Genomic DNA, 27,210 nt, shown 5'->3' on the forward strand with positions numbered 1-27,210 from the left:
AAGGACTAAGTTCAGTGGATCCAAACAGAAACAAATTGTCATTGTCAGAGTGAGTGCACATATTTTTAAATAGGGTGATTTTGACTCCATACACATACATAATTAAAATTCAATACCTTCAAATTCAGTTTGATAAACTTTAAACATACCTTTGCTGTTGTGTAGTCTACTACTTTCTTTGTGGTCAGATCACATTTGTTCCCTACCAACAACTTGTTGACGTTTTCACTGGCATAACGATCTATCTCCTGCAGCCACTGTTTAACATTATTGAAGGACTCCTAAAAAGACAGATATTTTAAGTATGATAATATAGTTCTGGTCACAACTTCTCTAATGAAGCAAATGATAAACAGAAGCATCCTTCCTGCCCTAACAGACAAATAAAAAAGAACTAGTGAGACAACTCTAGCTATAAAATAGCTATGGTGCTAGGAAAGGAGCTGATATATTAAAATGATTATACATATCTAAAATGAATGACATAGTAGAATGAGAAGGCCTGAAGATCAAAATAACATATTTAAGAGGGAAATACAGCTTAATATTAAACTACATCTCAGGCAAACCCAACTGTTTTGGAATATGCAGTTTATATGTATTACAAAAACCTGGTTTTTGAAATTTGATAAAATTTTGGTTTATGAATAATATGGCCTACTAAGTGTTACTACTAGAGATGTTGAAAGATGCTGTTAAGTAGAGATTTGTTTTCTTTTCCAAAGTTGTATTTATGGAAGGAAAATTTTCATTTTAAAGTATTTCATGGTAATGACTATAGACTTTTTAAATAAGCATCATTTTTCCTCCAGTTATTACTACCCACCCAATGCTTCTAATGGCACTGAATCTATGTGTAATATGTAAGTTATCTCCTAATTAGCTATAATTTCATAGTTGAGGTGAGATTTAACATTTGCTACAAGAAAAATAAATTCCAATTTTCCAAGTTTATCTTTTATTCTTTTAAAAAAAATGTTTATGGAAATTGTAGCAGTACTTTTATTTATTTTTTTATTTCAGGGATCCAAATATTCTTTTCTTTAATAGAGGGAAAAAAAGGACCATGAAATCTGCTTAGTTTCTGATCCAAAAGAACAGTGTGGTCCTTGAATTACATTCTTCACATTATCCATATCTCTACACTCCCATACCTTAACGGTTAATCTTCAGATACTCATTCTCTTTCTAAAATCCTCTTATACCTCATCCTATTCAAATCCTTTATTTCTGAATCATATCCTCCATAGGCAGAGACCCCTAATCACACTTTTGGCAATACTGATGGGCAAATTTCTAATTACCAGAGAACACAGTATAAACCAAATAACCTGTGATTCCCTACAAACTCTTGCTTGTATGATCAGTTATTTAGTTGATAGTAAATACAACCACAGTCCCCTGAAAGCAAATGTAAAACTAATTACCAAATTTTCTATTTACCAAAGGAAAATAAGACAAATGTTTTTTATGTGATTCATATTTTTATTTGGAGGTGGACAGTTTTCTGCCATAAAAATAATACTGATGGCTTACATGTAAAGTAAAAGAATCTGACATTTATCAAATAGTAACTTCCTGCTTTATTACTGTAACACAATCTCCTCTTGGAACCTACCTGATCTGTCACATCATACACAACTATGATGCCATGGGCTCCTCTGTAATAACTGGAAGTGATTGTTCGAAATCTTTCTTGGCCTGCTGTGTCCCACTATTATAAAACAATCAAAGAAATCCAAACAATTATATTAAAATAGAGCTGGGAAAAAGTACAGGAGGAGGGAAAATAGTTTAGTTTCATAGCTGTGAATGTTATCAGGATCTGATATGGAAACATCACCCCTCAATGCTCATGCTACTAAATTGCATGGTAACTGCCAAATACCTGAAAGTCCATAAAGAAGGTAGTGCCTACAATTTAGCTTGAAGTAATGATACCAAAATTATAGATTCATTTAAAGCAAGAACTATGTCATACTTTACATATTCCCTACAGCCCTCAACACTGTGCTAGGCATTCAATATGAATGCAGAAATAGGTTGACTTGATTAGGAAAGCTGACATAAAGCCCCTTGAACACAGTACTCTCACACGTAAGACTAATTTGCTAGCACATTTTACCATCTCAGAAAGCACTGAAAGAGCCTGATTCAAGTAACTACCAGTCAAGACAGCAATCCTAGTTAAACAATACAAGAAAGATGATTCCAAATACTTTTATAAAACTCATTTTAAGAGGAATTTACCACACTTCAATGCTTTAGGCTCAAACATCAAAAGTTTTACTACATTAAAGTTCTGCGTTTAAAAAATTGTTAAAAGTACAAATTTTTATATTTAAAAATTTTTAGGTTAAAAGGGCCGGCCTCTGGCTCACTTGGGAGAGTGTGGTGCTGATAACACCAAGGCCGTGGGTTCAGATCCCTATATAGGGATGGCCAGTTAGCTCACTTGGGAAGAGCATGGTGCTGACAACACCAAGTCAAGGGTTAAGATCCCCTTACCGGTCATTTAAAAAAAAAAAAAAAATTAGTTTTAACAAGGGCAATGACAACTTTATTTAAATTGCTCCTAGACAGTGGCCTCTTAAAAAATTTGTAAAATTAAAATAGCTAGCTATCCCACTAAAATATACTGGTAAAAAGGCAACATCTTGATGAACAGCAACTGATGAGAAAATAAAGGAATGGTTACCATTTTAAAAAATGGACTTGAAGCCTAAGACAAGTGAAAATTAAGATGCAGTAGTTTTGGGGAGGAGGGAGTTGTAAAATTTTGAAGTATAACTAAACAAGATAAGCCTCACAGGTCTTAACACCAAACTTAAAAAAAAAAAGGTTCAGGAGCATTCGTTGAAATCACTTCCTTTTCCAGGTCTCACCACCATGGAGCTGTTAAAAACAAGTTGCAATTTTGGAGAAACTTAAAGATGAACTAGACATTAAAACATTAGTGTCAATTTTGTTAGATGTGATAACAATATACTAATATATAGTAAAACAGCTGCATGAAAATGCATTTTGGAGTATAATGTCTATAATTTTCTTTAACACACTCCATTCCTGGAAAACAAAAAAAATAATGAAGCAAATAATGTAAAATGTTAACAATCATTAATCTAAATACAAAAAATTTTTTAAAAAGTCACCACAGGATTCATTTTATTTTTTGCCCAAATTACTAAGCCTGGTAAGTTCAGAAGACTACTTAGATCTACTGTTCAGTAAGGTACTTCAAAGTCTTTCAGGATATCCTTGGAGAAGCATGAACTTTGGAGTCAAGCCAACCTGACTTCAAAACATCATATGCAGGTTCCTGATTATTTAATGCTAGGGAGAGTCACCAGTTTCTTCATCTGTAAAACCTACATACCACTCACCTTATACAACTGCTAAAGGGTGTTTAAAGAAACCAATATTTGTAAAATGCCTAGCACCACAGTGCCTGACTATAGAAGCTGCTCAATAAAATACTAGTTTCCTTCTCTTCCCTGCCCACCAACCCCTTTCACCAAGATAATATAAAAGGAAATTTTTTTTTGACTAAAAGTTAAGGAGGAATTGCAGGTGACTAAAGTAAAAAATAGCATCCAAAGAGTAAATTTCTGATGTCTCTTTGCCACTCTGAAAACTTTCTTGACTCTACATCCTAACTATACTATCTTCCTTTGTAACTGGATCAGCCTTTGTATATAATTCTCAATACCCCTCATAACCACAGAATAACAAATATTTCAATGCTCGTCTCGCCCACTGAAATGGGATCTCTTCCTAACGGGTTATGTTTTACTCGTCTCTGTAACCTCAAGTCTGTCTGAGTGCCTGGAATAATGTAGGCACTTCCATGAGTACTTCATGAATAAACAAAAAATCACAGAAAGAGGCTTTCCATGGTATGCAACTAGACTTTGCACCTGCCCTATCCTGCTGAATGTCTTGTAATCACTAACTTTGATAAAGACCCAGATGTCACACTTGAACAGAAAAAGCTGGAAGGAAAAGATAATTAAAATATAAATCAACAGAATCAAGATTTTAAAAGACCTAGAAAACTTGGAAGGATAACTGAAGCCAAGCAAAGTGAGATATAATAGGGTTAAAAATAAAATCTTGCATTTAGATTTTAAAATATCAGTCAAAGAAGTGTAAGATATGACCCCCCCCCTTTTTTAAATTAAAAACAAGCAAACCAAAAATCTTAAGATCCAAACAAGTAGGTGATATGGCTACTGAGACAGCAAATATAAACTCAGGCTTTCTTTTCATGTTCTTGAGTGGCTTAATGATGAGAAAGGGGCATGAGACCCTGAATTCCAAGAGGTAAAATTTTTAAAAAATTTAGAATCCAGATCAAGAGACAATTTACCTCATGTATAATAGCTTATATCTGAATTTGGGAACCACATTTTTAATAAAAGACACTTAATAAAATGCAACAGTAACCCGAATTACAAAAGGTACTGTAAACTTGCTTCCAGAAAGGAATGACAGACTTCAGAGATAAAAGAAAGGTTGTGATAAGATCAATCTAAAGTCCAGACTGCCAACAGAAGAAGAATTAAACTGATTCAGGCAGCTCTAAAAGGCAGAGGAATAACAGTAGTTAAAAGTGGCTTCAGCTCAATATAAAGAATTAACAACTAGAGGTTATGTATAAATGAAACTACCTGCTTTGAAAAATGGTGTTCTTGCCAAAAATGTTCAAAAAAAAGGCACCAGATATGGAAAGGAAATTCCTATTGAAGATGTAAGGTGGACTGAGAGTACCTATATAAGATCCCTTTTAGCCATAGCAAAGTAACAAAATATGAATGTTTCACAAATACACATCTAAATGTGACGAAGACCAATGACCACACATAATGTAATCACATCATATCAGTACTTAGACTACAGGCTTAGGTGTATCTTTTTGAAATATTCTTTATAGTGCCAAGTATAAAGTTGGCATTCTGTGTATAAAGGGGAAAATCAATGTGAAAGGTAATCTGTTCACTGGTTGAAAGTATTTCAAGCTATTTCTGATACCTATATCCTTGCAAGTCCTAATTTGGAGTATCAAGTGTGTTCACTTATATTAAAATCCACAGATCTTTTCTCTTGTACCTTCTTTTCCTCATCAGACTCATACAGGGAAAGGGAGCAACTAAAAAAAAAATCAATCAAAAATCCATTCATCTGGGCATCTCATATAATCAGGAGCATCTGTATACAGTTGTCCCTCAGTATCCTCAGGGGATTGGTTCTAGGAACACACTTGGATACCGAGCTCTGAGCATGTTCAAGCCCCTTATATAAAATGACACAGTATTTGCATATAACCTACAAAATCCTCCCATATACTTTAAATTATCTGTAAATTACCTAGAATACCTTATACAATGTAAATGCTGTGTAAACAGTTGTTATACTGTTTTTTTAATTGTATTATTTTCATTGTTGTATTCTTTTTATTTTTTTGAATATTTTTGATCTGTAATTGGTTGAATCCATGGATGCAGAACCCAAGGATATGGAGGGCTGAATGTACTGCCCAAAAGTTTTCAAACGGCTTTCACAATACACTGTTGTATACACATACACCTAGCTACTAGATTTGATTATCACAACTACCTTATGAATTAGTAAGTCGGGTATCATCACAATCATCGTAAAGAGGAAACTAAGTCTCAGGTAAAAGGCTGAAGTAGGTTAAAACCATGATTCTCTAACAAGTAAATACCCGAACAAGATAACAAATCTAAGTCTTCTGACTCCAAATCCAGGACTCCTTCCAGTTCAGTGTTATCAGTTTCATAAAAAGAGAAGCCACTGGTTTTGTATGTTACCTCATACTAATAATAGCCTATTCCATAAAATACTGACTTTTTTTTTTAAGACCACAGATATGTCCACACTGGCAGTACCCAGACCCATATTAAAGAGATGGAACTGAACTACTAATTGCCTATATTTAATTGAGGGTTTGAGACATAAGAATGGATAAGGGGGCTAGGATGGCAAAGAGACACAAAATATTGAAGACAATGAGATATGGGTCACTTGATTCTGCCAGTAATGGTAGGCAAGTCATTAAATCTCTCAGCATCTATTTTCTGAGCCGTAAAATGAATGTGTCAGAAAAGCTAAGTTCCTTTCCAAAGAATTCTATGTTCCTACAAAGATTGTGCACACTATTTAACAAAAATACTTATAAAAGCAGAACTAAAACACTTCTCTTCAACTATGCCACATATGAAGAACCTCTCCTAGGTTTCTTTTAATGTTCTACAGCACCTGGCACAGTAAAAAACATACAGAAAATGCTCAATAATACTTTCAATGTAAGACAAGGTAAACTTGAAACTCAGACGTCCACTGACAGAAGAAAAAGAGAGAAGGACCAAGTTTGACATGAATTTCTCTGCTTTATGAATAGAAAGTTCAATGAGGAAAGTAATCTTTGAGAAATTATTTTTAATCCAAACACTTCTTACTCTATCATTCTATCATAGATGCATGATTCTTAAGATACTTTACACTCAATTTTGTTAGCATGACAAATACATTCCAAATTTACCAAAATAATTTCCAAAACAATTTCTAGCCAAAAATCACTTACTATTTGAAGCTTGATTGTTTTCCCATCTAACTCTATAGTTCTTATTTTGAAATCCACACCAATTGTGCTGATGTAGCTTTCTGTATATGTATCATCCTGAAAGGAGAAAATGTTAACAATTGAAATTAACACTCATAGAGTAAACAAAAAATGTTTAGTTTTTCTATAGTCAAAGTTTATAAGCAAAGTCTTTAAAGAATAACATGCCAACAACAGCTACTCCGTCTGCTCCATTACTCAGTTCATGTCCTGATTATTAAGCACTGAATATTTTAACAGTAGTTTCTTCTTTCTGTAAGATCTTTTCAATACCCATTCTTTATTTTTTCCAAACATGTCTCAGCAAATTCTTTACATACATCATATAGAAAAAAGTTTTATATTTTCAATGATTATGAATGATTTTCTAATTTCTAATCAGCAAAACTCTTGCTCCCAACCCACCCAATTTATTCACAAAGCAATGATCATTTCACTATCCTCTTAGATATTTTTAAAAGTCAATTTTATTTCCTAGTTAGAATTTTGAGGTATAATGCACATAACACAAAATTCACCCTTTTAAAAGTGTACAATTCAGAGTTTTTTAGTATATTCACAAGGTTGTGCAATTATCACCACTACTTAATTCCAGAACGTTTCATCACCCTGTACTCATTATCAGCCACTCCCCATTTTCCTCTTACCTCCAGCCCCTGGCAACCACTAATCTTTCTATGAATTTGCCTATTCTGGACATTTCATATAAATGGAATCTTATAATATGTGGCCTTTTGTGTCTGGCTTCTTTCACTTAGTATAACGTTTTCAAGTTTCAACCATGTTGCAGCATATATTGGTACTTCATTCCTTTTTTGGATGAATAATATTACATTGCATGGACATACCAGTTTGTTTATCCATTCATCCGTTAATGGACATTTGATTTGGGTTGTTTCCACTTTTCGTCTACTATGAATGGTCCTGCTATGAACATTTGTGTATAAGTTTTCATGTTCCTTGTCAATTTTTATTTTAACCCAATGTTAAACTTTTAAAATTACACCCATTTCTTGCAAGTTTCTGTCATGACAGTTTACTCAGAATAGAAACATTACTCTTATTTTTCAAAAATGAAAATGTTTCTTTTGAAAAGATACATGAATGGAGAGACCAAGCTATCATTATCTGAACCACAAAACACCACCTAGGAAGTATTCTGCCAACAAGGATGGACCCGAATCTAATCAATCCTACATCTAATAAAGAGCAGCACTGTCAAACAGAACTTTCTGTGATAATGGAAAGGCTCTCTAAGCTATGCTAGCCAATATGGTATCCACTAGCCCCACGTGGCTTGTGAGACAAAGAACTGAATTTTTAACTCTTTCAATTTAATTAATTTAAATTTAAACAGCCACATAGAGCTAGTAGCAATCATACAGATAGCACAGCTCTAGGGCTTAATTCCAATTACAGAAAGATAAAGGAATAAGTTTAAGGATGGCACATGGAAGCAAAATGACAAATCCAGAATGTTAGACAATCTACAGGACAACTGCCCCAGTTTCTGCAAAAAGTCAATGACAGGAAAAATACATAAATTAAAAAAGGGCACAAAGTAAATGTGTGGACCATGTTTGGATCCTGATTCAAATCAATAGAAATAGATCACTTCTGAGACAATCAGGGAAATGTATTTATTTTGTAGGTTGACAATGACATTGTCATTCTATAATAAAATGTCCAGTTTTTCAGAAATGCATACTGAAGTATGTAGGAGGGAAAATGACATGTTTGGGAAATATATATTATAACATTCCGAAGAGAAAGGAAATCTGGTACAGGCAAGTCTTGATAATGCTAAATTTGATCCATGCATGAAATTAAAACAAGATCACTAAGAAAAACTGTAAAATGTTAAAACAAGATCACTAAGAAAAACTGTAAAATGTGATCAGAGAGAGTTTCAAGTGGCTAGTGGTTACTATATTGACTTATTCTCACAGATTAATTTTTATGTATATCTAGAATCACTGAGTAAAAGGATATACAATTTTAAGTCATTGAATTCAATTTGACAAAATTCTATTACAAGGTATTCATTTTTAAAAGTTATTTATATATAAAAGTTTATTTTGTTATTGAGTGTCTAAGAAGTATTAGATACTATAGAAAGTAGACAGAGAACAAAATTAATGCAATAAACATTCATTTAGCACTTCTACGTGCCAGGTGCTTGGTTAGAAATACAGTAATCTCCCCTTATCTGTGATTTTGCTTTCCATGGTTTTTGTTATTTACGGTCAACCACGATCTAAAAATATTAAATGGAAAATCTAGAAATAAACAATTCATAAGTTTTAAACTGCACCACATTCTGAGTAGCATAATGAAATCTCATGCTATCCTGCTCCATCCTGCTCAGGACGTGAATCTTTCCTTTCTTTGTTTAGATTATCCAAGCTATGTATATGCTACCTGCTCATCAGTCACCTAGCAGCCATCTGGGTTATCAGATCAACTGTCTGGTTATCACAGTGCTTGTGTTAAAGGAACCCTTATTTTACTTAATGATGGCCTCAAAGCGCAATAGTAGTAATGCTGGCATGCTGTTATAATGGTTCTATTTTATTATTAGTTGTTGTTATTAATCTCTTACTGTGACTAATTTATAAATCAAATTTTATTACAGATATGTATGTATAGGAAAAAACATATTACATATAGAGTTCAGTACTATCCATGGTCTCAGGCATCCACTGGGAGTACTGGAACATATCCTCTGCAGATTAAGGGGAGACTACTATACTGAATTCTTATCCCTTACTCCCCATGCCTCTGAGACATTCACATACTACTCCTTCTGTCCAAAATTCTCAGTATCCCTTTCTGCACACTCTTCCTCCCCAATTCCTGAGTCATGTGACAACTTTTTATTCATTCTTCAGTTTTGGGCTCAGGCAATACTCATTGTCCAAACAACTTCTCAGCCAATAGTTAAAAGATTCTTCCTTCTGTACTCCCATAAATTCTTTATAATAGTTCTTATCACAATTTTCTCTGTTTTGGAGGTATGGGAATTATTATTTTTTAAATACTTCCTGGGTTATTCTACTGTGTAGGCAATACTGAAAACCTCTTAGATGAGTGGGCATCCCAGGGAGGATTTTCTTTGAAGGACAACCACATCAGGTTACAGACAGGTTCATCAAGAAATACCAGAGCTTCCCACCCACCTAGAACTGCTGCTTTAATACTAGGAATTATTCTTAATATAAATATTTGCCAATTTAATAAAAATTAAGTGATATCTAATTTTAACTTAAAGTCTTTTAATTACCAATAAAAGTGAACTTTCCCCCCCATATTTATTGGCAATCTGTATTTCTTCTTTTGTGAACTATCTACTCACGTATTTGCCCATATTTCCATTAGGACAAACATTTTCTTACTGAAGTGTAAACGTGTTCTATATATTGAGAGTACCAACCCTGTCTCATATATATATTTTGCTAGCACCATTTGTTTTCTAACATTTCTATGTGCTTTACAAATTAATTTTAATGCAATCAAATTTAACAATATTTTCTTTCTTGCTTTTTCCTATTTTAGAAAATATTCTCACACACCAAGATTAAAGAGCTGCCTATATTTTTATTTTAGTACTTCCGTGGTTTTACTTTTAACTATTATATAAAATGAAATTAAGAACTATATAATATTTTAAATGACTTTCATTAATATCACCACCCATCTCATTAGAAAAGTCATATAAGTACTTGGGACGTTATCAAGCTCACAGTAGTAAACGGTAAGTTTTCTAAAATTCTGCTTTTGCCTTGAAAGCTTGAATTTTATTACAGGCAACAAATGCTTACAGCCATTTTCCTTGAAATGGCAGTCTCAGTTCATTTGAGAAAATGCTGAATATCCAACTCTGCATAACTATAGTTTGCCTGTTAGCTGTTCTTTCAAGTTAAAAAAAAAAAAGAAAGAAAGAAATGGTGTTCCATGAAAAAAAACAGCTAGTTCAACTTGCAACTCAAACAACTATACAAGTGCTTTTCTACAACCAACACATTCTAGTATGTAGTAAAAGTGCTTTATGTATACTTCCCATTTCTTCACACAGAATATTTTAAAAAGAATATTCAAGGATCAAAATTTTTTAAAATTAATAATCTTTACTGTTTCATCAAGGACATTCTTAAGTGAAAATAGTTTGTGTGTGTGTGTGTCCCTGTGAGTGCACAGAGGCAAAGAATACCATGACTATGAGTACAGCTTGGGGCTCAGCACTGCCTTGTACTGTACTACCTAAGGCAACAGCAGTTTTACCCACCACTGCTTTTGTAATTTCCGAGCAAATGTCAACACAATGAAAAAGGCAAATATCTTTTGTCTTAGTATTTTTACTTTACTCAGTAAATACTTAGTAAATACTAATGTCTTGGTATTATTAGAATAATAGTTTTGGCCTCATGGACCCCAAGAGGGTCTTGGTAACCCCAGGATTCTTTGGTCCATACTCTGAAAGCCAATGATCTAGACAGTGAGAAGGAAAACATGCTAAACTTGAAGGCAGCTGATAATAGAATCCAGTCTCCTTCATAATCTTTGAGTTAAAAGTCATGTATCTGTTTGTCAGTTTCAGCATATAGAACACTATGACACTGTCCCACAAAGTTTGTGCTTTTTCTTTTTATTCTCCTAAAGTTTAACTTGAAGATTTATTGTCATCAAGTCACTTTCAACCCAGGCCAACTATTTTCCCCTAACCTTACTCCTATATTGGAATGAACCAGTGTGACCTCTACCAAGAGTATTACACTCTGACTTTAAAACCACACTTCACTGAATTTCTTTAAGAGTAACAACATTTCTTCTACTTAACAGTCCAAGACACCACTGGGGATGTATATTTGGAGGCTTTAGATATATAAATTCTGGAAGAATTAATTTATTCCGAATAAAATTGTTTTGTTTTTTGTCTATCTAGAAAACATACACAGAATTGTATCATTTAATCATACCATTTAATTTTAAAAGCATTTCAATTTCAACTTACTGCAAACCTAAGAAGGAGGCAAGACTTTCCAACTCCAGAGTCACCAATCAGAAGTAACTTAAATAAATAATCACTGCAAAAAAAAAAAAAGAAAGAAAGAAAGAAAATCACATTAATAAAAGGCATTTTAAGTCTAAAACAAAAACACAGTCAAGAATAGCAGCTCATTGTGAAGACTACAGCTCCTGAAAAACCCAGGCATGGCTTAAGAAAGCCAAAACTGCAACCAACAACAACTCTTTTGATGGATCACTGAACATGACAGAATTATATAAGACAGGCAATGCCACCCATAATCTCTGCGATTAGTGAGCTTCTACTTAAATGGAAAGAATGAAAGGAAACATTAAGTGATACACATTCTTGAAGAGTCCAAGAGACCTATACTAAATAAAACCCACTCCTCTACATTATTATAATATAGGAGGTTAACTTTCCATTGTTTTTGCCAATCAAACAGTAGTTTCTCCTTCAAATTTCAAGATCAAATCATTATTGCATAGCAATCCTTCAATGAAGGGGCTTTTATGATCCTTTCTCAGCATCCAGCTGGAATTCTCCCCTCTAAAAAAAAAAAAAAGGATCATTTAACTTCTGAAAGACTATATTATAAATATTTTATTTTATTTTATTTATTTATTTTTTTTGACTGGTAAGGGGATCGCAACCCCTGGCCCGGTGTGGTCCGCGCCGCACTCTCCCGAGTGAGCCACGGGGCCGGCCCAATATTTTAAACTAGAAATGTGGTAAAATCAAAGGCTATTTATGCAAGTGCAGAACTTTACCTACCATTACTAGGCCTAACTCAAAAACCATCCCCAGGGATTCCTTCATGGACCTGAAGACAACAGAGTGTCTGCTCATGGTTTTCAAAAGAAACCCCTCATAGATCCTTCCCAACTCTAACCAGTTCTACATGTTCATTTAAACAATTTTAAAAGGACAAAAAATCTAGAATTTACACAGTATTTTTTAGAAGACATATATAATTTTCAATTTTGTTCTTTGTGACTTAAGTTTCAAAAAAATGCTACCTACTTAAGATGAAACCCAAATACCACTCAAAATTTAATTTAGATTACAAAGATCATTATTTACATGTAAATAAGATGTAAAGCTTTTACAAGTGATTATCTTTGTGAATATTCATCAAGTGTTACCTAGGTTTATATTGTGCTATGTATTATTTACAACCTTTTTTGGTTTTACCAAACTACCATAGCATACTTACTGTCCTTAATTATCTCTGAGGAAAAGAATTTAAAAAAAAAAAATCCAAAGTGCTAATCAACACCTCGGCATTGGTGGTTCAGTGGTAGAATTCTCACCTGCCAAAGTGCTAATCAACAGCAAAATAGAGGTCACAGAAGGAAATAAAGCTCTTAAACAAGTAAATCAGGAGAGGGAATTGAGGCACAGGATGAACTAAATAACATTCTTTCCAGTTTGAGATTCTTAAAAAAAAAAAAAAAAATTGTTATTCTAGAATATTACCCTAAATAAATGATTGATATCTAATACTAAACAATATCTATTAGGCAGTACAGTCGACTGACTGACTTTAGAACTTATTGATAGGCAGGTTTCCTCCTTAATTAAACCAAATAAATTAAGTATACTGAACACTGAAACATTAAAATGAGTACATTCTATTTACATTTCAATTAGCAAGAATAATCACCACATTACTACTAATATAGTCAGTTCTTTGTATTTTTTATTTGTTTTTGTTTTTTGATGGCTGGCCAGTAAAAATAAGGCACTACTTTTTCTTTTGGTAGCTGGCCAGGTCAGTCGGTTTTCAAACAGAAGTTTCAACACAACAAATGGCCTCAATTTACCAATATCACTGAGCCAGGCATCCCCTCAAACAGCTGTACTAGACCCTCTTACAATAAAGGACTGCACTGGCCACAGATGTTGCCTGAGGTATCATTACATTAAAGATCAACTTCTCTATTTTATTTTACAGCAACCAAAAGGCTGAAAAAATCTTAGTGCTTCCTAATTATGTAAGAAGTTACATTATGGTTTCAAAAAATTAAGAGTCAATTTTCAAAAATCACCTTTTTCAACTACCACATTCTTTTTACGTTTTACAAACACAGTAATGTTATTTTAGAACATTATTTATGTGTTTCTGGTAACTGAAGGTTCAAAGCCATTATAAATAATATGAAGAGCTGAGTACTCTGTTACAAGACAATCTTTACAAAAGAATACTACTTGTTCTCTCCCAAACCATCAGCTTTACTAACATGACAACAGTGACATGAGGAGAAAGGCAAACAAAATAAAGCTCACAAACTTCCCTACCTCCCTTTATCCAATACACATACCTGGATAGTATGATCAATAGCATGTTACTTGCACTGGAACATTTAAAATTACCTACCACTGTAGTAACATTTCTAAACTGTTAATATACTGAATGTTCAAAAGAATTCAGAGATTTGAGCTTGTTTAAAGATTTTTCTGTAACTATAATTTACAAAACAGAACACAGTAAAAATGTCTATGCAAATCTAAAATTAGAGAGCATGAGGGCAGAATTTTGATACAAAGAGCCAAGACTAATTTAGCAAATGGTAAGACTTTAAATGTATTTATTCTTTATTCCTCAAGACTTTGGATCATTAAGTTTTCATCCCACAATTTAATTTTGACTTAAGTGAAAAAACTGGATTATACTAGTTAAGAAATCTATAAAGATTTACAATTGTAATCACCATCCTTCTAAATTAGTAAATCCTATGTACTGTTTCCTATTGAGAACTTCCTCTAGCTTTTAAAAATTCTAATTTACTATGACATTTCATACTTTCCACCCCTGGGAACTCTGAATTCTATTTTTCCCCACTTATAATTGACAAAGCTATCTGTAGGTATGGAAGGTAAACTGACTTATTCATCTGTGTATCCAAGGATCTACCACTGTGCCTTTTACAAAGCATGTGCTAGGAAATCAGAGAACATTTCAGTTTTGCATTTTTACTTATTTATTATTATTATTATTATTATTATTTTTTTTGCAGCTCACTGGCGTACAAGGGATCAGAACCCTTGACCTTGGTGTTACCAGCACCATGCTCTAACCAATGGTTTTGCATTTTTAACCAGCCTTCTTTCATTGCAAGATACAACTAAACAAAATCTATAGCAATCCTTAATTAACATTTTGGACAAAATACTAAGGAAAAAAATGGATGGCGGCATGGCATGGGATCCAACCTGAAAAGTTCTCTGTGTCCCAGCCAGAACAATTTGAGCCACAAAGTAAAATAACCATGTATTGAACTATAACTCAAAAAATAAATATTCATGAGCGATACTGGTACAAATGATTAAATAAACAAATAAAAGAGAGAAAAGACAAATCTTCCTTACAGGAGGATTCCAATAATACATGTAGAAGGAATAAGAGAAATAAAAAATCACCAACAGATCATCACATTAATAACTGCTGCAGGTAAGATCTACATACTGATGAATGCTAAAATTTGTGGGTGAAACTTTAAGGAGAAACAGGATATTTGTGTCGCCTCAAAGTTATGTCCCCCCAAATTCTTTGAATACTCCTCTCCCTGGCAGATGGAGCTTAATTTCCTTCCTTTTGAGTGTGGGCTGTACTTAGTGACTGGTTTCTAACAGAGTGTGGAAAGGGGAAAATAGTAACTTTACAGTGGAGAAATGTGATAGACACTACCTTAAGTGAGTGTTCAAGATGAACACCTTAAGTGAGTGTTCAAGATGAACACCACCAGTTACGTTCCAGTAATACATCCATCACCAGTATAGTTAGTAGTAAGTCATATTGATATCATGTACCCTCTAATATGTGATGCAACACTGACTTCTGTTGTATTTTCCCAATAGTCTATAACCCCAGTCTAAACATGAGAAAACATAAGACAAATGCAGATTGAGGGACATACTTCAAAATACCTATCAGCAATCTTCAAAAGTGTCAAGATCATGAAATAGAAAGACTGAGAAACTGTCAGTTATGAATGAACTGTACACTGTCACAGATTAAAGGTGGCTAACATGATATAATTAAATACAACATGGCATCCTAGATTAGATCCTAAAACAGAAAAAGGACATTAGTAAAAAAAAAAAAAAAAAAAAAAAACTGGAAAAATCAGAATAAAGTTTATACTTAGTTAACAGTATACCAATGTTAATTTAAAAAGTTTTGATAAATGTACCATGTACGTAAGATGTTAATATTAGAGGAACGTGGGTGAAGGGCATACAGGAACTCTCTATAATTTTTATAACTCTTTGGTAAATTTAAATCTAGTTCAAAATAAAGGTTTAAAAAAAACTATGAGGAAATTAGCAAAGTGGGCACAAACAATCCCTTTAAAAAGCTAGCTCTTGATTTTTTTTTTTCCTAAAGGCTTCAGCACTCAGTATTCCCAGGAAGTCTCCCATCCAAGTACTAACCAGGCCCAACCTGCTTACCTTCCAAGATCAGACGAAATGGGATGCATTCAGAGTGGTATGGCTGTAGACTACTGACATTTTTAAAAACATAACTAGAAGAGACAATTTGTGTTTTCTCATGTTAAAATTAATCATAAATCACGCTGGAATTTGTAAAATAACTTAAAAGTTGCTTTTGAGGATCAAGTATTTTTATTATCAGTGAAAATCCTTTCTAACTGCTTGAATTTATAATTCCACAAGCAGGCATTATATTTTAATTTAAAGAGATCATTCAGTGAGAAAGTTAAAACAGTTAAGGTAAGAATGGCATAGATTAAGGCTGGATGGAAAGGAGACTGAAGGAAATTTAACAGTGGGCTTTAACAACTGGATGGTGGAGCATCAAAGACAGTAACAAGTGAAAAAATTACTTTTGCTACCAGTTTCTCCTGTAAGCCTACTTTAGCAATGATGGAGTTTCCAACAATAAAACAAAAGCAATGGAGTGGTAAGTAAGGATGAGTTTCATTCTACCCAGTTTTCAGGAAGTTGAATGATCAATCCTAGGAGATGTGGTTTTTGCTAACATGTTAGAATGGTCTTTTGCTTAACAGGTGAGGAAAAAATGAACTATACACTCTATTACAAATCAGAGAAATGGCCCATCCCAGAACCTTTGTTGTAACTTTTAGCTTAGAGCTCTATTTCTGTTATATATTCTCTGAACATGATCTTGATGTTCATTAACGTACTCATATGTACCTATACCATTTTTGCATGCAAGCATTAATATTTTCCATATATTTTTTTAAAAGTCACTATTGTGAGGGCATGGAACAATATTCTTTTTAAAGTTACTAAAACAGGGCTGGCCAGTTAGCTCAATTGGAAGAGTGTGGTGCTGAAAACACCAACGTCAAGAGTTCGGATGCCTGGATGGGCCAGCACCAAAAAAAAAAAAAAAAAAAAAAAAAAATCACTGAAACAGACTGTAGGTTTAAAATTTTATCTATTTTATCTAAGTAAAATGCTTTCTTTTCATGATGAAGTTGCTAAATTGCCTAAAGTATGAAGTATGGGATGATCAGTTTGTTTCTGAATTTAAAATGCTACTGGGAATTCTAAAAACACAAAAAAGACTGTTACGTGAAACACTGTTATGTAAAAAGATTATAAAACATTTTTAGTATAATCCCACTTAAAAAAAAACTTTTGCACAGACACACACACAAATTTGGAAAAAATTAAATTGCAGGGCTCTTTTGCTTCTGCCATTATTGCCATGTGATCCCCTGCAATGCTGTAGAGTAACCACCAAGAACAAAACCCTCACCAGATGTGTTCCTCTGAAACCGTAAGCAGTAAACACTATTTTTTCACAAAAAATAAAATAAAAATTGTAGGATTACAATTGATTGATATTATTTTCTTTTATATCTTTTTAACAGGCTGCAGTAAGCTTGTATTACTTTTATAACCAGGGAAAAAATGTTCCTTGAGGAAAGGAAAAAATTTAATCAGAAAGTTTTATTCAATGACTTAATACCACTACACATTTATTCAGCACATCTGTCATAACACAAATGATTTCTAAGTCAGTAGAGCTGGTCAAGGTTGTAAACAGATAGCATTAACACACTCCCAATATAGCCACAAGTAGATGAAATCAACTTTTTGGATTAAATGAGAATAATTTGTTTCTTCTTTCATGAAATAAAATCTAGATTATCAGATAAGGTTCACATGTCAATGAATATTTTACAAGAGAAAGTTGACCGACATTAACCCAACTTTCAACAGTCCACCTTTTGAAAACATATACCAAGGAAGAAAAAAGCATAACAGTAAAGGACTATACTGTATAGTTGTTTTTATCCAAACAGTACTCCAAAATACAAATTTTGTAATGTCAGCTATAAATACCTTAGAAAGAGGCCTGCTATTTTAAGAAGTTCAATAGAAATGAAGTTCATTCTCTTTCATCTAGAATGGATTCATGTGCATGATAGGAATCACGTTATTTTATCTTCTTATAAATGTCATGCTTGAAAACTATGCTCACATATCAAATTTAAAACAAAATGAGGATTATGATATAATGATACAGTGGCCAAATAAACTTTAATGTAAAAATTATCAAGACTATTAAATCACATACTATTCTAACAGCCTTTTATGGTACAGAATGATTAACAAAAACTCAGGCTGCAACAATTATGTCTGATATCAACTTTTCTTCTTCGCTCCACAGAACACAACTCAAAACTGACCTTCAGGCTGGAATGGTTACCTCTTGCTGGAGACAAGAGGTAAGAACTTCTAGTTACTTCATATGCTTCTATACTGCATGAATTTTATAGTGAACACATACTACTTTTTCATAATTAAGTTAAATACAAAACTAAAACCATCAGCTGTGGACAAAAGCAGTATATCACTCAAAATAAATGGTTAAAATAATCAATTGCCAAGAATCTGAGAGGGCAACAGTCTTTTCTCCAAATTTAAGGAAATAGCCAAGTAATTTAAAAAAAAAAAAAAAAAAAAGAACCAGCCCCCTAATCAACCACTAAAATTACATGTTTTTCTTAGATATTTAGAGACAACAGGTTAATCTCCCAGGTTCCATTTGAGTTCTGTTTAGAACAGTGTTCCAAAATTTGAAAGCTTTAATTCTGAAAGTGAGGGAAATTTTGGTAGTGCTGAAGGAAGTGGCAATTGATGCAAGAGGCTAAAAGACTACTGTCTTACGATCTACATAAAACAAACACTTGCTGGAAAACGGATCAAAAAGCAGGTGTAAACATTCTCTACCTCCTTACCTCTCAAGGCATGCCTGTATGAATTTTGTAGCTTGAAAGACCTGTATTTGACTTGTATTCAGGCTCTGTCCCATACTTGCTATAAGATCCTGGTGTAAGTTACTCACTTACCACCATAAGCCTCAAATTCCTCATCTATAAAAAGGTTCAACTAGCACTCACTGCCACCCAATTAGGCTTCCTGTCCGGATTAGAAGTAATGTCTTTAAAACATCTAGCAGTGTCTGGTACATTATAGGAGTAAGTGGCAATTATTATTTTTCCTTCCTCCAGCCAAACTGAGAGGTAACTTAAAAAAATTCAGAGCTACAGACAAAAACTTAGAAACTATTTATCCAAAGTTTCTGTTCAGGTGACGAGTGACAGAAGATCACAGTAGTTTACCAGTATAATCTAAAGTTAAAGTTTAAAAATTGCCAGCTAATAGTTATAAGTACATACTATGATCGTACCAGTCACAACTCTCAAAGTCTAACAACACATAAAACAGTAACATGATCTGTAGCTAGTGTGCCCTCTACAGCGAGAGAAGGCAGTTCTCTACTTCATTTGCTTTATATTCACAGAAAGACATCCATGATTTCTATGTATAAATACACATGGCCCCAAGTATAAATATACTACAACAGTCAAGAGGACAGAAAAACTGAGAATGAATATAATTAACTTCAACCCTAGAGAAGCTTTAATCAAACCAACACAGGATGTGAAGGAGAAAGTCAAAGGCCCATTAATGCATACTTAATGTGTACCTCACAAACCCTTCCTAATATTTTTAAAAAGAAATCTCTAATCATGAATTTTTGAAGTAAATGACCACAAAAATGTTAGTTGCCTAATTACCTGGCTTAAATTTTAAATTCCTAGAAGTAACCACATGTAGTAAAGTGGAAACAGCATACTTGGACTATGAAATCACAGGCCCTTGAGTTGAAATTCCAATTCTGCTTACTCTGAATGCCCTTGGGCAAGTTATTTAACTCTTCTCTGCCTCTCTTTCCTCATGTATAAAACTGGGATACTTTCTTCACAGGATTATTGTGAGGATTAAGGGAAATAATGTACATAGATAAACTTTCTGTCTGGTGGTGAGAACTCCAACTGTCTGTTGTTGACCCCATCCCAAAACTAGAACCAAGGGTTCTGAAGAGTCTTCTTCAGTGCTCGGCTCCTCTCCAGCTAATCACCATAACTAAAACTTTCTGTTAACAACAGAAATCACAGGCTCCCTCTCCAAATCTTTTGCACTGTCTATTATGAATGCCATCCTGTTCTTTAAACTTATCACCATATTTAACTTGTATTAGCTGTTATATCGATTGTTTAAGCATGAGTCATTTTCACGACTAATTTGTAATCACCTGGAACACAGTCTGTTTTGTAATTTAAAACAACAATGACAACAAAAGAAAAACCAGGAAAAATCTCAAATCCTAGTATACTCTGATGATAGAGAAAGGGCTATTTATTTTACCAAGCTTTTTTCCAAGGTGAAATTAGCCACTATGTGTGTATGTATGTATATACAGCCACTGGAAGATTTTTTTTTAAAAAATCATATTGAAAAAAATTTTTAAGATAGAAAAGGAAGGACAGATAAATGTGTTGGTGGAGTTTGGATGTATTTTCCTCCCAGAACTCATGGAAATCTGATCCCCAGTGTGACAGTTTGAGTTAGGGGGGCAGATCCCTCATGAATGGATTAGTGCTCTCCCTAGGTGGGAGGAGTAATGAGTGAGTTCACTCTACTAGTTCCCCCGAGAGCTGGTTGTTTAAAAGACCCTGGCACCTTCTCTCTCTTACTTCCTCTTGCCATGTGATCTGCTTGTACCTGCTGCTGACTGCCACTTTCTGCCATGACTAGAAGCAGCCTGAGGCCTGCACCAGTTGCAGCTGTCCAAGAATTGTAAGCCAAATAAACCTCTGTTCTTTACAAACCACCCAGTCTCAGGTATTCTGTTAAAGCAACACAAAACAGACTAATACATGTGTGATGATTAAATGTGTGAGAAAAACTTTAAAACTGAAACCACCTGCCACTTACACATATTCTAACATCCTTTACTATATACTCATCTCAAATAACATCTGCATAGCACTATACAGTTTACTCTTGAAACTCAGAACTTAAGTGGTACTAACTGCAAGACATAAATGACCTGTATGTGGTTAAGCAGCAGTTTGAATGTGAACCAAGGGTTTCCAACTCCAAATGCTATGTTCTTTTTATCATAACACATTCCCTCAATGATATATTGTATATACCCACATGATAAAAAGTGTCAGTATATTAAGTCCTACATATAAAACCTATCAGAATGAATCAAACAGTCTATGAACTAGAACACAGGACCTAACCAAATACAACAAAAAGTGTGATTCACTGCTTAAATTAATTTAGAACACTTGTTTTAGGAGAGAGTAAGTTAGCTCAGCTCAAAACAGCCTGTTGAAAATGCCTATTTTGGAGTTCAGACTTCTAATTAGCCTTAATAAGTAATGAATCCAACTGCTCTTCATTAGGACAGGTGCTAGCCACCAATCTACAAATAAAGCACTACATAATTATCCACATTATATAGCTCACAAAATTGTTTCAAATGTCCTTTTATAAATTTAATTTTTCAACTCTTTATAAATTCCATCTAATCTGCTTAAGTTAAACTATATTATACTTGGCTAGGTATTTACTCTAACAATATCCATATGGATTTTAAGGTAGTAAAGATACTACAAAGATTACCTATTGTTTGTAATATGAATACTAATTTTCCATGAATTTAATGTGCCTTTATTTCGAGACTCTTGGAAACACTTCATATATTAGTAACCTACTGAGAACAGAAAATCAAGCATTAAAAGAGAGAGGTAGAGGGAGAAAGAGAAAAGAGGAGGGAAGGAAGGAAGGAGGGAGGGAGGGAAGGGGAGGACTAGGTCAACAAAATAAAGTCATGCCCAAATAAACCCCATATTTTAAAACTCAAATTAGTTCAGGATACTGGATTTAAACTATGACTCTCAGGTTTCCACATTTTAATATTGATAACGATAGAGAACAGTCTCTTTTCTGTTTTCAGTTTCCTAAATCAGACACCTTTAATTTGATGTTCATGAACAGTTTGGGGGTATGAACTGCTTGCAACTTCATACAAAATGTTATAAGGACATACGCACATAGAGAGCAGGTCCATTAAATGCTCTTAGGGGTTCATGACCATAAATGGGTTAAGAATAACTCTTACATCAAGTTGCTGGAAAATGCCTATAGGCATAGTAGAAAGGACAAAGAATAATTCTAAGTAAGTACTATTGTTACACAAAGGAAAAACATTCAGATACGTTAAATCTATTATTGTTCTTGGAAAACTTCAATTATACAATTCATTCAGATTCATTTTTAAAACTCACTAGAGTGTAAGGTACAGACTGCAAAAAATGCCCTACCTAAAGGCCCTAGCCAAGTGACTGGCACATACAGGAAGCACTCTAGATAGCAGCTATTATTAAAAAGTAATGTTTCCAAAGAATGGTCCCCTTGTGAGCAAAACCATGCACATGTAACACCACTTGTCAGAATAAGGAATCTACAAACATGGAACAGACTAAACTTAACTGAAACTTATCATAACCTTGGATTTAATAAAGCAGGGTTCTGGCCAATTGAGTCAACCAGTCACAAGGGAAAGTTCACTTGCTACTTCTGTACCCTATTTCTAACATGTTTAAGTCAGCCAACAAACCAACACTTAGTTCTTTGGCTCCTCAGGCTACTTTTTTTCTAAATATCATTCTATCTTTCCTCTTTTATAATCTGAAATACTCCCCGAGTGGTTCCAAAGAAAAGCCAAGACCTAGGTTTTCTTCCCTAAATTCTATTCCAAACATCAAAGCAGCAAACTCAGCCCCATCTTCTACAGGAAAATAAAGGAATAGTCTGACCATCCCCTCTCTCCAAAGGGGAAAAAATCTGGGCATTTTGCCAAAATATCTTACTAAAACTCCAAAGTGTAGTTCAAACAAAGAGTGGTAAAAGCTGATAAGCTACACATCCAAAATCTCTCATACACTGGCACCCTACTTCTATTTTCAGTTTTTCTTCATCTTAAGACATTCAATGTTGATTATTTGGCAAATCTTAACATCTCAAAACCTTAAAAAGCATTTTATTGTACCCTAAACATCCTCATGTATTAGGAGAGACAGAGAGAGGCAAAATTGCCAAGAGAAAACACACACACATACTCACAACCAAAAGAATGCTAATAAGATGTGAATATAACAAGATGTTAGCACACAGGTAAAAGTATTAAGATTGCTTCCAGAATTAAAAAAGACCAAAATATCCAAGAAATAAAATTACTCAAAAAGCAAAATTTTCTTTAAGAGCCAACCAGAGAATTGGCAAGAGAACATTTGATTTTGAAGCTCTTCCATCTTTAAGACAACGTTTAAAAAAAGAAACAAAAAACCAGAAGGTTTATTTATTTTATTTATTTCTTTTTTTTTTTGTGACCGGTAAGGGGATCGCAACCCTTGGCTTGGTGTCGCCCACACAGTGCTCAGCCAGTGAGCGAACCGGCCATCCCTATATAGGATCCGAACCCGAGGCAGGAGCGCCGCTGCGCTCCCAGCGCCGCACTCTCCCGAGTGAGCCACGGGGTTGGCCCACCAGAAGGTTTATTTGATGGTAAGAAACTATTGGCATTCCTCATTTTAACTTAATTACAATGAAAAAGGGGAAATTTTAAAACATAAAATTTCAATTCTTATCTTTAAATGACCCTATAAGATCATCCAATTCATACAAAACTCTTTAAGACGCATTTTGTGGAGATTCTATACAGCTACTAGAAACTTAAATTACCCCAAAAATTACAGATGTTGACTCTCTACAGACATTTAAAAAAATCATATTCTGGACAATGAGAATACTAGTTATTTTTCTTCTTTTAACTTTTCTGAGTTTTTCAAACCACCACCACCAAAAGTCATGCATAAAGACAACCAACACAGACACACACACACCCTTATTTTAATTGATTTCTCCTTCTCTTCTAAATAAAAAAACTAAAAAAAAACTATGAAAAGCCAGGAATATTATTCATGAAATTACACAATCAGATAATAGAACTGATTAACCTGCTTTTACTTTCAAACACTTAAGTTAAAAAGATTTATTTGAAACACAATGCTCTCAGGCGCCACTCGCCCCCCCCCCCCACCCCAGTGAAATGTTCCCTGCGTCTTCCATGATGGAAGAGCAAAATTTGAAAGACTGATAAAATTGAGACTCTGGAACTATGATATTTTTTAAAAGGAGGGGAGAGCCTAAAAACAAAACAAGGCAATTACTATATATATATATACATATATATATATATGACTACTATATTTCTATACACTGTAATTCCATATACTATATTTCTTCCTACCATAGTTAACTGGTATATTCAAGACAGATACACGTTTCATTCTTAACATGTCCCTTAAAGATGAAACAGCCAAAATGATTTTCTTGACACTACAAAAATCCACTAGAAGCCAATGGATTATGAAAAACGTCTCTGGTATGAGAATAATGTTAAGTATTTCTTAACCAGTGTGCTAAAATAATCACTGCCTGTTTCACCTCCTAGCTCAAAAGATCACAATCTTTCTTCAGATCTCCGGAAAAAAGAAAGCTTTGATCCATTCCATCTACGTTTTTCCATTGTTCAGAGAACACTTCCAATTGTTTTGTGTTTTGTTTGTAGTTGAAATGCAAACGAGTCAGTCATTTCTCTTAATTTCTATCTGAAAGATAACTGGGCTGTCATTTCTCCCGAATCAGCCTAGAAACTTGGAAAGCAGCTTAAAATCTAATAATTGATGTATTTCTTTTTCTCCTCACTCCTAGACCAAAAGCTTACAACTTAAAAGATCATAAAGTAAAAACATTCAGTAATAAAGCTACCAACAGATAATTTTATGTCAACCAATATCTAAATCTAAAATCCTGTTCCTTCTAAACAAACTACACTTTTTCTTTGTCAAGACACCATTTTCATTATCAAATTTAGCAGCACCTGTAAGGCAGATTTTAAGTATCTAAAACGAATAAGATAAATTAGTAAATGATAAACCAAAGCAAGTTAAGGAACATCTGGGGTGCACGTGTAAACATTAGCTAATACACCATTCATTAGTTACTAAGACAACATCCTGGAATCAGGAAGGCATTCACCCATTAAAATTTTTAATTTAAGAGAAAGCATAAGATTTTAAAGTTTAGAATAAGGTGTTTAAGAAAATGGACTTGTATTTGAGTGATGAAAATTTAAGGACATCTTTACTTTTTTTATTTTCCAAATTTTCTCTAATAACATTTGCAATGGTAACTAACTTCATTATGGACAAAAGGAAGAAACTGCCTAAGTTAGATTCCATGCTGCACATCTGGAATTGGTACTACTGGTACCGGTATCCCTATTTTCTATATTCCATTATAAACTCCTTGAGGGTAAGGATTATATTTCAAAATCCTAGTACTTCTGTAATAATTTAAATGAAAACGTATATCACCTAAAGAGTACTCTTATGGTTTTCCAAATTCTTTAACATACATTTGAATCTCACCACTACCGTGATAGGAATAATGAATTCTACTATTCTATTTTACAAAAGGAAAAACAAATTCAGAGGCTGAATAACTTGTCAAAGCTCTGTTCCACTAATCTTCAAGATCTATTTACAATACTAAATACATGTAGCAAATATAGGAAACTCCCTGAACAGTAGAGGTTTAGGCAAATCCGCGTTCTTTATTCTTTATTGTCGGGGGGGGGGGGGGGCGGGGGGGGGGAGACACACACGACTAAATTAAGAACCTCAAGTTCAACTCTGCAAAACCAACTTTGTCCTTGGAGCCCCTGATAAAGAAATAAAAAACTGCCAACACAGCAAATATGTCACTATAAGAACACAATCCTCACCTTCTCAAGGGTACAAAATTCTAATAAAATACTATGGCTTCTGCTTAGTACCAAAAAAGGGGGGCATTTCAGCAACAAACCACAGTATTACAAAACTTGAAGTTAGAATGCATTTTGCAAGAGCCATGTGACACACACATGACAGTCAGCTAAACGGATGGGTGGACCATTTAGGGGGAAATGTTGAGCGGTAATTGACCAAAGCAGTAAATACGCTTAACTTTTAGGATAAATACTAATTTTTGCTTTAAAAAAATTCCTCTTCCCCCCCCCAACAGCTTCTGACACTGAAGAGGTATACCAACTCAATCTCCTCCAAATATTCAATAATTTATATATACGTAAGCTGTACAAGGATTTGTTTTTAAGGGCGGCTGAGGAAAGCCCAACAATGTCTTCCCAAGGAAAAGTGCACACAGGTTCCCAGGAAAGGTGCCAGGTGTGTCACATCTGTTGTGGTGACTTCGTCAGTAGGCAAGAAAAAGAAATGCATTAACTTTTCATGACACGTCACAGAACCTCATGCCCTATCTGCAAACGTTCAAGCAGGTAATCCAAAACCTACAGATCTATCATAAGTCCCACTCGTTTCTCTTTCAACTTGACAGCAGTCTTTCTTTAATTTGGTAGTATCAGAAAGATATTCCTTAGTTTTGATTCTGTATTTTTTTTCCCTTGACCTACAGGAGACAAAATGACTTCGGTGTCCTCTAAAAAAGAAAAAAAAAAAAAAAAAAAAGCACCAACTCACAAATGCCCAGGTTTTTAACAGGGCAATGGACCCGGCCAGTTCTTAAAGAACTCTTCCAGCAGAAAACTCAAAAGAGAACTAAAAAATGTAAACCACTTCTCACCACATACTCATTCCCCTCAATTCCACGCAGTCCGGAAAAGCATCCATATTACCTGAAACCTTGGCGATGAGGGTGGAAGAAGAAAGAGCCAACAAGCTCGGGATTTACCAGTACCGCTGGTGTCCACCCTGATGATCCTGACAGCTCCGCAGAGTGCGGGCGCAGGGTCTACCAGAGCCCTCTAGGACAGCTCTTTCCCACCCTGCGCCCTCTCCTTAAAAACAAGTCCTTCAAAAGTCACTGCCTGCGAGATAAGCTACCCTTCAGACCGCCCCATCACCCGACTCCCAAACGCCCCAACCCCCTCAGCAGACTGTTCCTCCGCACCGGCCCGGCACTCAGGCCCTCCACCCTGACCCGGTCCAGGCCCGGGCGGCTCACTCCTCCGGCCCGACCCCTCCCCCGGCCGCCCCTCCACCGCCAGACAATGGGGCCCGACCCCGGCCGCCAGCCTCCCCTGCCCCATCACCCTCGC

General features: G+C 34.5%; 1 protein-coding gene and 1 pseudogene across 1 annotated transcript in view; both read right to left on the reverse strand.

The window, feature by feature from the left end:
* Window positions 1-27,210, reverse strand: part of RAB1A (RAB1A, member RAS oncogene family) — a 29,380-nt gene that overhangs the window by 1,848 nt on the left and 322 nt on the right. The window contains exons 2-5 of the mRNA XM_063078910.1: window positions 11,655-11,727; window positions 6,605-6,700; window positions 1,619-1,714; window positions 150-281 (exon numbers count right to left, since the gene is read on the reverse strand). Coding sequence (XP_062934980.1) covers window positions 150-281; window positions 1,619-1,714; window positions 6,605-6,700; window positions 11,655-11,727 — 397 coding nt within the window. The remainder of the gene's footprint in view (window positions 1-149; window positions 282-1,618; window positions 1,715-6,604; window positions 6,701-11,654; window positions 11,728-27,210) is intronic.
* On the reverse strand, window positions 16,058-16,175 carry LOC134363495 (5S ribosomal RNA; annotated as a pseudogene).

This window comes from Cynocephalus volans, chromosome 14 (genome assembly GCF_027409185.1).
Source record: "Cynocephalus volans isolate mCynVol1 chromosome 14, mCynVol1.pri, whole genome shotgun sequence".
Taxonomy (NCBI): domain Eukaryota; kingdom Metazoa; phylum Chordata; class Mammalia; order Dermoptera; family Cynocephalidae; genus Cynocephalus; species Cynocephalus volans.